This window comes from Lissotriton vulgaris, chromosome 2_1 (genome assembly GCF_964263255.1).
Source record: "Lissotriton vulgaris chromosome 2_1, aLisVul1.2, whole genome shotgun sequence".
NCBI classification, from domain to species: domain Eukaryota; kingdom Metazoa; phylum Chordata; class Amphibia; order Caudata; family Salamandridae; genus Lissotriton; species Lissotriton vulgaris.
Window position 1 is genome coordinate 1490269080 of NC_141687.1, and position 17724 is coordinate 1490286803.

The following is a 17724-nucleotide window of genomic DNA, read 5'->3' on the forward strand; positions in this document are numbered from 1 at the left end:
GGGAGTTAGGTTCGAACATGTCATAAAACCCATTATGAATTGACTTTAGTATTGAACAAACTCTACTCTGTCTAGTTTTGCCATGTTGCGATATTTCATTATGGGTTTATGTGATGTGTTTGTACACGACTTTAGACCTGCAATTCGCCCTATGATATTTACTGGCAAAGGTCATTTACTTACAAGGCTGAAGCTTGCATTATAGAAGCGTATTAACTTATATACGGATAAATACACGTGAGCAGTATAGAAACATACCTCCGTGTTCACTAATATTAAAATGAGGATTGCACATTTTGTCAATAAAAAATATTATAACAAAATAAAGCCACTTAATCGATGTACGTTAGATAGCCAGTGAGAAACTGTGAACAGTAAAACATTTAATGGAAAACTCCAATGTTAATAGCAAGTTTTGTGTTTCAATTGTGAATTCATGTAACATTTGCATAGAAAGTAATAGTTCATAATAATAGCTGTGAAATGTAATGGCACGAAACTCTGTTTTCGCAAAGAGAAATCATAAATATTTTTTCAAATACATATAAATACCTTACCATTTGTTGGCCTTGTATTCCCCATGCAGCATATTGTAAAACAGAATCTTCTACTTCTGGCGGATTTAACTCCCAAACTTCCCTTAAAGAAATGAATTTTTATTACTTCAAAAATAGTGCACTTTCATGCAGACCTCTTTTACCCCAGATAGGCAATGTTTATAATTGAAATCAAAACAAAGGCAAAATGCCCTTACACTCATAGACTCATAACCATTTAGTGCATTTAAAAAAACATTGGCAGCTCGTTAACAGGGTCAGAATTAAATACCTACCTTGTATGTATGTTAAAGATGACATATGAAGCTGTGTACGAAAAATGATATACCTGAAACGAAACATAAAACATAATTTAAGAAAATCTCTTATATCAGGCATGTGCAGAAATATTCATTCTGTAGATACATTTAAGCATTGTACAACTCTTATTTACACGCTTTATTTTTCCATTAGATGTCAAAAAATATTAAAAACAAATCATATCAAAACTCAGACTTCCATTTCCAATGTAATTTGGACAACTGGTTTTAAATTGGGTGTTTAAAAGTCCTATTTTTGAAGTTAGATTTCACATTTTGTTTCGAGAAAAAAAATTAAAATGTACACCTACCAAAACACCCCTACAACCAGACGCTGATGCACTAGTATACACACGATATGTTACAGTTGTTATTGTTTTTGTTCTGTTTGATTCTATCTTTAATGGTTGAAGCTCATTTGATTTGGACTGGGGTACCGGGAAACACCCACATACATAATCTACACCTATGCTCTAGCCCACAACTCACACCAAGGCTACAATTCCCCTCTTGGCAGACACGCCTTGTTGCCGTAATCAGTGGATGAAGACATAGGCTATACACCCTCCTCCGAGGACAGATAGCGATGGCCTTCAGATATAATTTTATCACTTGGAATACAAGATGGTAGGGTTACCCTACAATGCGCCACAGGGTACGAATTCACACCCGATGCTAGAAAACTCATATACCCTGCGTTAAAAAAGCACACATGATGACTGTGGAATTAAGGAAACTGGTGAAGCGCTGAGAGGGCAAATATATGGGAGGACATACTTCACATAAGAGAGAGGTAGCTACTATGGGTGGTACCTGGGGTACTTATCTTGCACAGTGGAAAATAGTACACCAAAGGATACATTCACACTGTTAAAAGGCAAAATTCAAAGGAGGAAGCTCCCAAAAGCCAGTAAATAAATACCTAACCCTGTTCAACTAGAGTTCCTAGATTCCCTGTCACTCCACCATATTAGAACCATTGGCATTCATTGACCCGGGGGGGGGGGGGGGGTTATAACTTGGTGCTAGATTGCGCCCTGGACCCCTCACTGACCCCACTCCCATCGAGTTCAGGCATACCAATGGCACAGTGGTTCTGACACTAGATTACTAGGTGGGATCTGACAGATCTATGGCAAGAGACGCACCTATATCCTGGGATCTACAACACTTGTACCTTGTAAGTACAGCATTAAATGCCTCTGCTGCACTGACTAGGACCACAAGGCCCTTCTGGCAACATTGACACAGGGGATGTCAGTGACACCATACCCACATGGCAACTGCAACCTGACTGTATAATGAACCAACCATTTCGTGAAACGATTCGGGCGGCAATCAACAGTTACTTCAGAGACAACGAGGGCACTGTCTCCCAACCTAACATTGAATGGTAGCATAAGTACAAGATAGTAGCAGTGGTATATGAAACTGCACCTCCTATTGGAACACAATTTAGTGGGTGGGTCAATCCTGTAGGAAAATAGCGTAGATGGTGCTACATTTTATAATCTGGACACCCTAATACCGAAGGTGTCAACGGCAGTGGATCGAAGACCCCCAGTACAGTAAAGTTACACAAAAGGTATCACAGCAATCATAATGCAGTCTGATTAACAATGTATTAATCCATTAACCGAAAATTCGAGTAAATGTAATCCAATTTGGTTTATGGCACAGCTAAATGTGACTAGGATCACCTGCCACCAATCAGCAAGATGTACAAATGCGGCCTGCCAGGACCAGAGTAAGTGGGAGACCTTCTACGCTCCTTTGCAGGAGACTTGATAAGCTCCTCCAAGAGACGCCAATGACGTCAGCGAACACCGCTTCCTAGAAGTTCAAACTTCTGAACATGATTTACTTCACATTTTTAAGGGAATTATGCTATACAGGTCATCCAACCCCATGGCTGATGCAAATATAATATAAATAATTACAACCTGAATAATAAGAGTAATGCCCCCTCTACTCTTCGTAGCAGTGCCACATTCATACCCACAACTTCATATACTGTGTTGCATGTTTTCTTCAACTAACAACTACGGAAATTTGGTGAAGAACCGTTTCCTTTGTTACTCTTAACACAGCTTTCGTTTCTCAGACGCTGTCGGATGCTGCATGCCAATATTGATTGAAACATGTACCTTTTGTCACCGAATACTCTCAAGCCATATGTTCATATTCTCAACACAAATCATGTGCTTTAGCCCATGATTACACTGTTAGCTTTTTTCCCATCTCCCTATTCATATTCCATAATTTTTATGATTTTCTTTGTGGCGTTGTGTACTACTCACCAGAAGACTGGCTATGCCATTAAACAGCACAGTCTTCTTTCACTGCTTATTGTTTATACTGACCAAGCATATAAAGCAACATTGGCCAGGGTCCATTCCACACATTCAGGAAAACTTGTATATGGGTTCTACTTAGATTCATCGGACCTGATGCACTAAACCATTTGCACTTGTAAATCAGATTTAAGAGAGCATATGGCAGAATATCTGATGACATGAAATGCATAATAGGTGACCTTGCACTTATAACCCGTTCAACTCCATGTAACAATACCACATATCTCTGTAATATTATGTTGAGTAAATAAAATGCAATGGGTAGGCATTTCAATTTTGGGGCAGTTACTAAATTCCTATCTGACTATTTATCAACATGGTGCTGGTCTGAGATTTACACAAGCACAGTACATCGCTTTCCTGGCATGGCAATGAGGCCAAAATTACACTCAACTGGGAATCTCCACATGGAAATAAAAAAGAAAACAATGTGCCATTCCACTGGGCACAGGTGATTCCACAATGCAAAATTGCGCTATTCGCACCTTTCTGCATAAAGTAACTGCCAACAATAAAAAAGAAAAGGCAGATGATTTTATGTGAAGTAAGTTTTGAAACTGTTAGAGAAGCACCTTTCGTTGTATTTCTGGGATGTTTTGCCAATACGAAAAAGTGCAATATTGCATTCATGTGGAGATGTAAATCTATGATTCTAGATTAGAATTTTCTGTGAATTAGCGTGATTGTATGGAAATTCATTTTATGCGGACATCCTGAAAATCTTGCCTGGGTTCAACGCTTTTGGACCTATGATAGTCATCCTGATGTCACGCAACTATCCACGTGATTTATCAAATATAGAATTCATCCCGCTTCAGTGAATTAAAATTGTTGGAAAACCATTAGCACAGGGCAGATAATAATCTAATCAATGTCATATTAATGACATTTGAACATTTTACAGCTAATTAATCAATCAATATCTTTGATCGATGGCAAAATATCATCATAGCAGTAAAATCTCACATATAAATCTATAATGAGCAGTTAAAAAAACATAGAGCTTCTGTGTTGTTCCCTACATTTTAGTAATGAGTCAACCAAGAAACAAATGGCCTGTCCTGATAGCATCTGGAAAAATATAGTGCTGCTCTACATTTATGAAATGTGTAATGCTTCAAAAAGGGAATTAACGACTTTTTGTCATTAATATAATAACTTTAACAAAACGAAACAAAATGCAGTAGAGTCCGGCCAGAAATTTCGTCATGGGCCATACTCAAACAGTTGCACTGTTACAATATTAACCTAGAGGAAAGGACAATAGAATGTGAATTGAACTAACTCTGCATCTAGATAACAATTAGCTTTACAAATAACCTTGTACACATATTAAGTAAGGTTTAACACTAGGGGTAGTTAGTGATATAATATAATGCTGTAGCATAGGTTTAATTAGTCCTATAGATTTCCTGTTTATTATCCAACAATGAGTTTTTGACAAGTGTCCTGCTTTCGGATAGTAGAGGTAATGAAATATAAAGAGGGAACGCAAAAATCCCCTATTATGTACTATATATAATATAGACATGGAATCTTGGTACCATGATACTAGCCGACATTGTCAAGGATTATACCATGGTTTAAAGTGTCTGGGGTGTTGGACCCCGCAGAAAGCTGAAACAACAGAGGGGCAAGCTTGATATGGTCCTCAATGCATGAGAGACCCAGTTCATAATGGCAGAAAGAATGAGGACAACTCGAAAGAACAGAAAGCAGATATCAACAAAAATGATTCTCTTTGAGTTGTAGGCAATTTGTGAGTGCAGATTTCCAAACACAAGCACCGTATATAGGGCAATAAGAAGACAATGAGTGGCCAATTTATGAGAATGTCACACAGAGCAGCACAGCAAAACGCACCTTGCTGCACTACGTGACAGCAAAAGGACAGGTATTCGCTGTCTTTAAGGCAATATGGTGCATTCCTGAGATTTCCCCTATGCTGGTGCCCATTTGGTGGCCTAGCATAAAACCAGGCACCCTTGCACCATTCTGTGTTACATACAGGTTTGTTTTTGTGCAGGAAGGGACACCTTCTTGTGCAAAAAACAATCATGGGCAACATATTCCTCCTTCTATGTGTGCAGGATGCAGCACGGATAGAACGAGGAAGCAACACAGAGAAATGAAGATATTTCTCCTCATTGTACCTCACCTGAGAAAGTGTATCTATTCCGTGCAGTCCCAGGTCTACTAGTTCTGGTAAATCTAGGAATGTGTCAAAAACCATGGAAGTTGCAGGGGAGCACTCACTCAACGCCCATGGAACACCTTCCTAGGCAGGAAAGGCAACAAAGTGATTTGTGCTGCGTTGCCTTACTCCTGATTTATGGAGCCACTCAGGAGCATGCAAAGTGGTTTGAATGAAAATCACATTGCTGAAATGACATGCACACAGGGGTACTGGAAACATTACTCTGTGGTCCTTTACGCAGCTATAGTGTAGAATAGGCATAAGACATTTCCCCAACCAGGTAGCACTTACTAATTAACCAGATGAAAATATTCCAGTTGGGTAGATGTTTTTAGCAAAACTAAGGACTATTCAGGGAAAAAATTAGGTTCCAGTCTGGCCTGGTGCACATTTGTAAGAAATGAAATCTGAATGGGAAGCACTTACAAATATAAACATAGCAGGTGCCCCAGTTGAAGCTCCACTTCAGTAAAGCACAAACATTCATAGCTTCTTGGACTTGGCAAAAGCAAATCAAATGTGTTTCCTCTCATATTCCATGTGGGAAGACAATCCAAAATCTTTAATGAAGGTGTGCGCATCATTGATCTAATGGAGTGCAATCTGATCTGTAGTGACTGTTAAGAAGGGTCTAGTTCTTGTTATCTTCTGGTGAGAGCAGAGTCCATGGTTCTCTCTTTTAAATACCCTAAGTATGCAAATGCCCATAATATATAGCGTCACTCACACAGGCACTCACAGATACACACAGGCACTCACACATCAACTAACAGACCCAACACACCACTCACACACCCACTCACCAACCCACACACCCACTCACAGACCCCTAACACCACTCACAGACACAGTCACATATCCACACAGATAATCACACACCCACTTACAGAGGCAAACAGGCACTCGTACACCAACTCACACACATGGTACCCCTCACACCCCCACTGACAGACACACAGGCACTCACATATTCTCTCAGAGACCCACACAGTCTCTCACTTACCCACTCACAGATGCATAGTGACTTTCAAAAACTCAGTCACATACCCACAAAGGCACTCACACACTAATTCACATCCATACAGCTACTCACACATCCACTTACAGACCCATACACCCACTCACTGACCTAAACAGTCACTCACAACCATTCTCAAAGTTTACAGGTTACGGTTAGGAAATACAAATTAATAAATGATAGCAATTCACTAAAGAAACTAAAGGCTACAGAGACATTATAGTTAGAACATAGAATTCTTTTAAAAAAACTTAGAAATTTGCTGAAAAAACCCAACGGTTAAATGGATGTTATTGTTAGGCTCAGAATATATATATATATATATTCAATTATATTCAATATATACAATTTATAGTTACTTGTTGATAACTATTACTGGTGAATGTCTTTTTTTTTAAAACCATCATGTTGTCAGGGAAAATGTCACCTAACTATAATGTTACTGAGAGGAGACTACAAACAGTAAATAATAAGTTTTGAAAAGACAGCTATATCCAGGTTAACCATTGTAACATGATGCTTTGTACTGCGTTCAATAATAACATATGAAAACACCCTCAAAGTTTTTACTAGTGAACAAACATAGCCAATAACACATACATCAACTTTATGTATAAGTATGCAAAAGTATCAGTACTTATAAAAAAAAGCCAATGATGTCAGTTTACCTTGTTTATTCTGAATTGTATAAAACTAGCTCTGAAATATCATTACTTATAAAAAAAAAAGCAAATTATGTCAGTCTACCTTGTTTATTCTGAATAGCATAAAACTAGCTTTACATTGCCCTTCATTCTGCTTTCACCAACCAAGTTTATTTTGTTCATTGATGTACCACATGTGTCACTGCTCTCTTAAGCATGCCAGGATCTTGCTAATATTTCCTTTACAAAGCATTGTATGTCCCTGAATGGTATCCTGAGATTTGTTATTGTAAGGGGAAATAGTCATTCAATGCCGTGTGCTCTGGCATTACCACAACATATATTCGCTAAGATGTGTTGACCAGTTAAAATTTAAGCAAACTCCTTAAAGATATAGAAATGATTGACTGAAGAGAATATGTTCTTATGGAGATTTAGAATGACATAACAATCACATTGTAGAACAGTGATAAATTCTCAGTTGTGCAGCTGTGAAAACTAGTATGCAGTTTGATGAGATAGCAACAGTGTACAACGTATACAATGTTTTAGTTTCCAAACCAGCCCTCCACTGTTGCCGAGCTTACTTCCAAAAACCAGGAGGGCATAGGCTCGTCCCCTTCAGTGCGGCCTAACTTTCCCTGCAGGGTGTTATTTCCCTCTGCATCTCAGTAGCTGCAGCACGCCTCATTAAAAGTGATAGCTGTCAGTGACTTAACAGCAGGGGGCATAGCTGACTTAGAAATAACTGCAAAAACAAAACCTTAGACAAGATAAAATTGTTGTTGGACAGGTATCAAAATCGGATGATTTTAGTCATAAGTACATCACAGACAACTCAGGTTTCTCCAATTCTAGTGAGGTTACTGTGATATATAAGCACAAAACACCCCTACAGCTGGCACATAGCCAGTTTCTATTCAATGTGTTTGACACAGAAACAAATTCTGAGGAATCTCCCTTTCCCAACAACATTAATTATTTTTTCTGAACCAGAATTTTGAAGCTTTGATCGATTAATCATGACCATTATCCATCAAAGTTTCCCACCAAATAAATGTTATCTATTAGGATGACAACCCTGTTGTTATGAGTTAGCGTATCTAATTTGACCCACAAGTTGCAAGCACCATTGTTTTGACTGATCTTCACTTTTAACTAAAGGTCTGAATATAATATGCTCCAAAACACATGGGCAAGTTGTGCATCTCATGATTTGCAGTAGTGTGGTGGGTGCTACCAATTAGACGTTTTTCATCAGAGACTGGGGAATCACCTACCATTTTAGCATGATTCTACCCACAACGTTTCACAAACAGATGGAAAGGTTTGTAGACAGGATTTGAGTCAGCTCTTTCCTGCTGCAACCAATGGAGCAAACAATGATGTCGGATGTAGCTTGTGCCCAATTTGTAATCCTGTTATTATTATTATTATTATTTATTTGCTTGTTAAGCGCGGCTGCCACCCAAAGGGTATCCTGGCGATGAGACTGCGTCTATCCTGCAGGCATGCTACCATTACATTGCTCTGGGGAACAAAAAGGTCTTGAGGCCCTTTTTAAAAGGGATGATGTTATAATCCTGTTCTAGGTGCAAATTGATGGCCCTATTCTTATAAGGAAATTTTCATGTATAGATCTCTCAACACACAGATGCCCACCTATGCATCAAAAGAAATCTCTAACTGATGGTATTCAATAATATCCAGTGGTAAGTTGAACACATACACAACTGAAATTATGACTGAAGAGTTACTATGACTTACTTTACAACTGGAGTTTAGATGTATGCCTATCGGCAGTGTTCTCCATATTGGAAGTAGATATCTCCTCATCCGCTACTTGGAGTTTTGAATGGAAGAGAATATGGAAAAAGTATTCACCTGACCTAAATATTATACACTTTATAGACATTATCCTTGAAATTGCGTAAAGTCAGCCCATACCCATGGCTCTTCCCTCTTCTCCTTAAACTTCATGACCTTGTGGATGTCGGAAAACAGTTTCATCCACAGGATGTAGTATACCAAACTCATGAGGAACATGAGCTTTACTGAAATGGAGAGAACCGTTTTAGTAGCCTTTGTAGAGCATCACTACATGGAACTACATTGTCTGCCTCAGTGGAACAGGGAATGCAGCCTTTCAGCAGGAACTCACAGATCCCCATCTTCTAGTACACTTTATTAGCAGCTGACATCAAAGAGTCTATATAAAAATCATGCATCCATCGTAGTTAAAGGTAATACGTTTTTATATTGCATGGACACATTTTATGCAACAGATAATCTTGTCTTACAAGGAAAAAATCCACTTTTCTTTGCTGAAGTGATTTCTCTACCTTGTGGCTAATGTACGTGGTTTGTATTTGTCTATTTAATGTGATCTTGGAGTGATCTTTGATAACAAACTCACCTCTGATACTCAGGTTAATCAGACGGTGAGTTCATGCTTCTTCCTTATTAAGATTCTGAGGATGATTTTTCCCTTCCTACCTGGAAAGTTACGAAAATTAAAAGTGTTAATCATCATCCCTCTTGCTACAACCCGCCTTCACTATTGAAATGCTCTATATCTAAATGCTAACTAGTTCTTCCTCAATAAACTTCAGGTTATCCAAAATGTGGCCACTTGGGTGATAGTGGAAGTTCTGAAACATCAATTCAGTCAGGGAGGAGTTGTGGTCGCTCCACTGGCTCCCTTCAAGGCATTATGTATGATTTACAAGGCTCTCCACCAGCAGGGCCTTGGGTATCTACGATATCTGCGAGCCTCCTTTTGCTGGTATTTAGTAAATAGACAGCTCAGATCCACAGCAATCAGATGATCATCCCCAGGTTCTGAAAGGTCAGATGGGGAGGCTGCTCATTTTGGGTGGCTGTGGCTAGGTTATGAAACACACTCCCTACACATATTGTGAGTTTGAATTCTTATTTTGTGTTCTTGAAGCATCTCAAACCATGGTTATTCGCTCATTCTTAATGATGCCACTTCTGTTTTCAAATGTTTGTTTCTGACCTATGTTAGCGCTTTGATGCCTGCTGGCTTTGTGCATTTCATAAATCTAAAAGCAAATATAGTGTCTGCAGAACAACCCACAGTTTAAATCCTGTGTGGAATCTGGGGACAAATAGCCTCACAACAATGACAAAACCATATCCTGCTATCTCTGCAGCCTGCGTCATTGGGAAAGAAGAGATGTTGGCTGAAAGCAGGATGACACCTCAAAGAACACTTCATGACCAGCATTCTTTATCCCTCCAACTGGTCTCCCACAGATTTCCACTCACCATGTGACAGCCGAAAAAACATGGTTGCACATCCAGGCTATACAAGACTCCACTCCACTAGATACTCCTTAGCTTTCATGTACCTCAGTTGGCTCCCTGCTCTGTCTTCCAACCCAGTTGCCAATTCTCTGCATGGTGGAGCACCAGCTGGCAGTATCAGAGAGTCACACACTGGTTACTTGTCATGGGCAAATACTGTCCTCCAGAAAGATCATTTATTTCAACAGAAATACTCTGTGTGGGGGATATTCATAAAATGAGTGTGAACCTGTGAAAAATGGCTATCCACCAGGAAGAGCCTACAGGGCTGATTGAGAGAAAAATCAATATCATGGCAAGCATGGAGAAATATCTCCAAGTCATTGTGAAGCTGTACACACGATATTACTATCCACTTATTAGCTCACCCCACCAACCCACCTGATCCCACTCCACAGCAGAGTTCACCCCAATGTTAGAAGAGTATTATGTAGCTGGGGATGGAGAGAGCTCCCCTGTCATTTGGACAGCAACCAATCCCCCAAGAGAAATTCAGTGATCAGTCACTGCCCCATCCTCAATTTATATCCATATTTTTATAATTACCCATTGCACCACAAATATGAATAAAAAATATAAACTGTGGAGATTCTTTAATAAACACATAGTGCATCAGGTTGTTTTCTCATGTGTGCCCGACCATGAAGGAGTGTATGTGCAAATAATATTAGTGACTGTATTAGAGAGCCTAGGTCATTTTCAATTTCCCCTTATATCAATCAACTCATCACATCTCTCTACAGGCACATCTAAGTTAAGTTATTTTCTTTTTTTTAAAAAGCATACGTAGATTTTATATATCAGTAAGCATCATTGACTTAGTGACAAACACATAAGCAATTTGCTTTCTATGTCACTATTACTATATTTATTTGAGGAAAACATCTTCATTTTGATCATCAAATGTGAATTTGTTTGTTTTTTGCTCACACAATCAGTTTCTGATTTCCTACATGTAACCCTGTTATTCCTCAGCACTGTTACTGATGATGTCCACTGTTTATCTCCTATTTAAAGAGGTGAAACAAAATGTCCCTGTTTCTTGATATCCAAATGTTGTAATTGTTTGATATTGATAGTCAAAATTGATACATTCTTTAAATATTGTTTAGTAGAACAGTTTGTTCTACGCAAGTCATCCATGTTTGCTGGGAATTAATTGAGTTTTCCCTTGTTTGTTTTGAAAGCATTTTAGAATAGGGCCAGCAAGCCATTTGAAACTTGAACTGACAATGTGCATATTTCTTTGCACAGTACTATTTTCTTAGTACTGACATTCTTGGTTGAAAGAATGTATTTGTACATGCCTTCGGCCCACCAGTATCCCACATCATCACACACTTATGAACAATCTTTAGTTCCTGTACAATGTATTGTTCGAACTGTTCAGTCCTTTCTGGAAAGGATAAGGACTATACAAGAATTGATGGATACAAAGGATTTAGGTTTTCACCTAAAGACCCCCTTACTTTGATGGAATGACCCATTTCTCAATCATTAAATCATTTTTATCTCTTCCAAAAAGTACAAGTGGATTTTGAAACTTTCCTCTGTGCACATATAGAAGGTAAAGCTTAATTGGATTTGATCTTACAATCTTTTTGGTGGATACATTTTTTTCTAAATTCAAAGAATAATTTCTTGCTTTTCTTGTTGGGGTTTCAACATAATTCTTTGCATTCTAAATCATTTCTGCATTTGCAGGCTTTACCGGGGGCTCTTAAACCTTGGTATACAGTTTCAACTGATTTTGTTTCAGGTCTTTCGCCTTTTGAAGCTTTTCAAGTGATATGGTCGACTGCAGACATGTTTTCAAAGTTAGTCAACTTTCATTTTTGCAAAACACACCTACAGCAGAAGATATGTCCCGGTGCTTTTTGACTAATATATTTTGCATTTATGGATTAACTCATACTACTATTTCAGATAAAGGCACTACGGGGCAGATTTATGTTGGGAATGCGCCACGTTTGCGTCACGCAACTGCGGCGTAAATGTGGCGCATCCCTACGACCCATTTACAACGTGACGCATCTAGGCAGATGCGTCATGTTGTAAAGCCCTGCGCCACTTGTGGGCGTTCCGGCGCAGGGTGGGCGTTCCGGGGCAGGTGCGCCTCGCAAAAGTGGCTGAGTGAAATCTATAAGATTTCACTCAGTCACTTTCAGGCCAATGCTGCGTCAAAACCCTGCGCCTGCTTGAAGCAAGCGTAGGTCCTGACGCAGCATTGTGAAGATGGGGCACCCCCGAGCCTTGCTGGAGCTGCGTCGCTTTCGACGCAACTCCAGCAATGCGGCACCTTTACGGCACAGATGCGTCACACATCTATGCCGTTTTTGCCCCATGGTGTGGCGGAGCAGCGGCGTAAAATAACTGGCGCATCTCTGGGGATGCGCCAGTTATCATAAATCTGCCCCTACATTTCTACAACAATTTGAGAGCATTTATGGAAAGCATCGGCAGTTGAACTCCTTGTAATCATACTCAATCTAACAGCAAACAAAGCAAATCAATAAAAGCATTTTTACAATTTTACTGTAATGTAACCCAAGAAGTCTGGAATTCCTACTTGCCAATGGCAGACCTTTTCTCTCCTACTCAAATGTTACCACTATTATGTTTGCAGTGTTTCCATCCTATAAATTCCACATCTTTGCCTTGAATTTATCCCGTGATTCATTCAGCTACTAAATACATGACTCAGTTGAATATTTCTAGAGAATTTGTTTCAGAGTTTTCATCACTCCAAGGTCCTGAAGAAACATGATTCAAGAAAAAAACTGCCACTTTATTTACTTGGATAAAGCATTGACTATCTGCTCATTTTATGCCACTTGGTTCCTTTGACCATGATTCTTTGGCCCATGTGTGACAACTCATCAGATTCATCCAGTGGTCTTTTGATTAAAGTTACCCCACTCTTGGAAGAATTCTTCTGTTGTATATTCTTCTCAACTAAAGCCCTATGTGCCAATCATTATCATTGACTTCTCTTGGAATCTCCACTAGTAATGGTACAAGAGCGTGAATATGAGGATCGTTTGAGAAGGTCTTCAGTGCTTGATACCATGGAAAGGCTTTACAGGGGATGTGAGCTACTCGGAAAATGCATCTTTGGTTCATGCTCCTGTGATAGTTCATTGGTTTTTTTCCAAGACATGAAGAGCTTCTGCAGTGGGGCATACTGTAACTTTCCTTCTCAGATCTGTGCAGTGTGTTAACATTTGATTATACAGATTCAGAAGGGTAAGAAGCTTTCAATATGCTTCTGGTCAGTGTGTTGCTGCATGGCGCCATTACCATATAAGCAACTTCAGTTTTGTCACACAAGCAGGGACCTAGATGGATATTTGACACCGATGATAAGCATGGAGCGCAGATGTCAGCGCTGAGAATCCAGGAGGCAACATGGCACAGAGAATGTAAAACTTGGGCTTCTTCTTAGAGGTGAGGTAGATACCGTCAGTTCTTATATGGGAGCAGAGCTTAGCCTTATAAAATTTGATGTAAATTTACATTTCCTATACGATTGTAAATACACTGGAAGTTGCTTGAATAGCCCAATGAAAGATTTGACAGGGGTTCTTTCTGTGATCTTACTTCCTGTTTCAAGAATAGACCAGGAAGAGCTTGGAAAGGCATAGGGCCAAATGCATCACACTATTTCAAGATCGCATACAGTGCGAATCGCAAAAACTGAGTGTTTGCGATCGCAAAATAGCAATAAGCAATGCATCAGCCTAATTCGCAGAATATCCCAAGTATTCGCTCATTTTAGCGATTACCAATTTTGCGATTACCAACATTTGTGAACCCCTATTTGAGAAAAGCAACTGTGAAGTCACAAAGCTATGCATTCGCAAAATACCAACAAATCAAAATAGGTGGTAATCAGGTGAAAACACTCAAAACAGGTGGGAAAGATTTTGGAAATTAATTAAACAGGCCCAAAAGGCCTCAGAATGTTTCACAATGGCAGTGCTCTACGTCATGGCGAGGAAGATGAGGCTAAGAAGAACAGCACTGAGGAGAATGAGGTAACAGGAGCACATTTTGAGAGTGCGCATTACACTGTTGGGCCAGACAGGGGAGGAAATCTATGAGAAGTATAGATTAAATGCAGCAATGATATATGATCTAATTTCAAATTTAAGACCCACTACTGCAGCGTCAATCTCGCAGGACACATGCCATCCCCACCCATGTGCAGGCCTTGTGTTCCATGCACCTCCTAGCATCTGGTAGTTTCCAGGGGGGAATAGCTACAACTAACGGAGTGTCACAAAGTTCACTATCGCTTTTCTTCCACGCGTTCCTGGACACTATGTTGCTGCGAATGCACCAACACATCAGATTCCCAACTATCCCACAGGAATTGTTTGAAACTTAATGGACTTTTATCAGATAGCGAACATCCTCCATGTAATAGGCTGCATAGAAGGGACATATGTAGCCATATATCCACCTTCAGTGAATGAGTATATCTTCAGGAATAGAAAGTAATATAATTCACTGAACATACAAGGGATATGCAATGCGAAGTACATAATCACGGACATAGTGGCAAGATATCCAGGTAGTACGCATGATTCCTATTTCTTTAGGCACAGCGGCATATATACACATCTTCTTGGGGGTGAATTTGTAGAAGGATTCCTGCTTGGTAAACACATTTCACTCTCTCATGCATATCTACATTTTAATGTGAAACATGTCAATGACTAATATATATGCTGTTTCTCCACAGGTGACAGCGCATATTCCATGCATCCTTTTATCTTGACACCGTACCTGCATCCAAGCACACCTTGTGAACACTGGCTTAATGCAGCACACAAGACAACGGGAAATGTGGTTGAGCAGACCTTTGGGCTGCTGAAAAGTTGCTTTTTCTGCATCCATAGAACTGTCTGTCCCTTGCAATACAGGCCAGACATCTGTTGTAAGATAGTTGCCATATGTGCAATGCTGCACAACATAGCAACTGCCAGAGGCCTACCACTAGAAACATCGGATAGTGACTCAGATGACGACAAGGATAACATACACCCACACAAGCAGGAAGTGCAGCGAGTGCAGCTGGGAGAATACAACGTGCAGAAATCACACAGAAATATTTTTGATGTGAGTATTAATCACATCCAACAAAACACTATTGCCAACTACATTTATTTAAAACAACGTAAACTGTAGTGTTAATGCACACTTACATAGCCTGAAAATAATGATGTCTACACATAATGGTATGTCATGGTACTGTACTTCAGTCCAGACAAATGTAGTTTCTGGTTGCTTCACCAAAAACAATTGCTGTGGACAGGGCCACACTATTTCCTGGTCCTATCACACCCATTGCCCGTTCTGGGGGGTCAGACACATCCCTTTGTGAGCCCTGTGATACTGCAGTATTCCGTGTGCTGAGCCTCCTGCATTCCGTACTGGTGCCAAGCTGCTAGTGTGATTGGAGTCGTCCTCACTTCACCCCACCCATGACACTACCGCCAGCAATAGCATTGGTCTGCATCTGCACTACAGCATTTGTGACTTGGATCTGTCCCCTGACAACCTCTCCGCAGCAATGGCTAATTTCCAACTGCATGCCTATTGCACGTCAGTATAGTTGTGCAGTTGAAGTGCTAAGATGGTTGATGGCCCTAGTGCACCCATCCAAGCGTCCAAGTAATTAGGTGTGTCTTTTGCGATTGGACACCTGACCATCTTTCAAAACTTTGCATAGTTCCCTGAGAGTACTACAGTCATCTCTCCAAATTGTTCTCAGCTTCCCCTGCGACCTTCCTGCACAGCTGTTGTTAGATCCTTGATACTGTCACCCATGTACCCATGTTGCATGCAAGAGTGGAAAGGTTTCCCTGCATTAACCACATGTGTTTCACCTGTAGGCGCTGTACCCTTATCATGGCACTCTCTAGACCATCATGCGAAGTGGAAGTCTCGCCTTCGCCAGATCTCACCAGTGCAGCTGCCCTGCTTCTCCTGAATTGCATGTACCCTCTTTGCAGCTGTCCACATGGTCTGGATGTGGGTGTATTCTCTGGTTGTGCTTTTGTGGGCTCAGGTTGTCCCTCATCCCTTGTTTCAAATGCTTGCAATGGTGCCACAGGGGTCCTGTGTTTTATTGGAGCTGGTGTTAGGTGTGCTAGTGATAATGCTATGTCCTCTTCTGACTAGGACTCACTCTCTGGTAGTGCATGCCCATCACTGTCCTCAGACTCTTGGTCACATGCATCTGTGATGTGGAACAGTGCATGATCAGTTGGCATTTAGGACATGTTTTCATTTTTGTACAATGGTTTGTTCAATAAAGTTATTTTGAATTACACTGTGTGTGTAGACTGACTTCCCTGGCACAATAGATTTGACCTGATCTTGTTTGCTAGCCACCAAAATTACCTTGTGGTTTTGCTGACTACAATTCCCATATTGCATTAGTGTGTTATAAGAAAAATGTCGACTGGAATACTATTTCCTGCACAAGCCAGATCTGACTTACACTGTTTGTTTGCTAACACTGAAATGCGGATATAAAGTGGCATGCATATTACCTTGGGAGGTACTGGGTGGTGCAGTGAAATCAATTATTGTTTCTCCAACTACTGCCTCTGGCTGCAGAGTAGACTCCACAAGGTCCCCCATGGCTGTGGGGGTTGTTTGGGTTGATGGGCCACCTCCAGTTTTATTTGCTCCGCAAGCCTTTCTACAACCCTTTCTTGGGCACGACTACGCAGGTCATACCACCTTTTGCGCAAATCTCATATGCTATGCTGAGCAACTCCAACTGCATTCATTTTCCTTTGCATTGCCAGCCACAATTTTCTTTTTTCTGACTCAGGGACTTGCAGTGACTGTTTCCCAAACAATTTGTTATGGCTCCTCACCACCTCTTCGATTATTAACTCCAATTCCTTTTCACTGAACTTCTTTTGCCTTTTTCTCTGCTTCAGGGGTGTTTCTGTAGCCACGCTGCAGTCTGCACTAGTTTAAAAATCACAAACTCTTCTTAATTGCAGTTCTCCAGAAGTCTGCTTCATCCTCCTCACTCTCAGCACACAGGTAACAGCATGGATGTGACCACTTCCTCAATCTGACATCATCATGGTGAATGGCATTATGGGAATCGCTATTTGCGACTCAGTAATTGCGAATTTGGAATTTTTGAGACTTGGTATTTCATTATCACAAATAGCAATTGAAAATATTACAGTCGCAAAGAATTTGCGAATTGTTTGATGCATTGCTTTTTGCGACACGCAAATTGCGATTTGGTAAAAGTCGCAATTTGGTAATCGCAAAACACAAGTTTG

The 17724-nt window shown here is 40.2% G+C and overlaps 1 protein-coding gene across 2 annotated transcripts in view; it reads right to left on the reverse strand.

Moving 5' to 3' along the window:
- Positions 1 to 17724, reverse strand: part of DPP10 (dipeptidyl peptidase like 10) — a 1575897-nt gene that overhangs the window by 692561 nt on the left and 865612 nt on the right. For both annotated transcript variants that reach the window (XM_086957361.1, XM_086957360.1), the window contains exons 6-7: positions 833 to 885; positions 558 to 639 (exon numbers count right to left, since the gene is read on the reverse strand). In XM_086957361.1, the coding sequence (XP_086813487.1) occupies positions 558 to 639; positions 833 to 885 (135 nt within the window). The remainder of the gene's footprint in view (positions 1 to 557; positions 640 to 832; positions 886 to 17724) is intronic.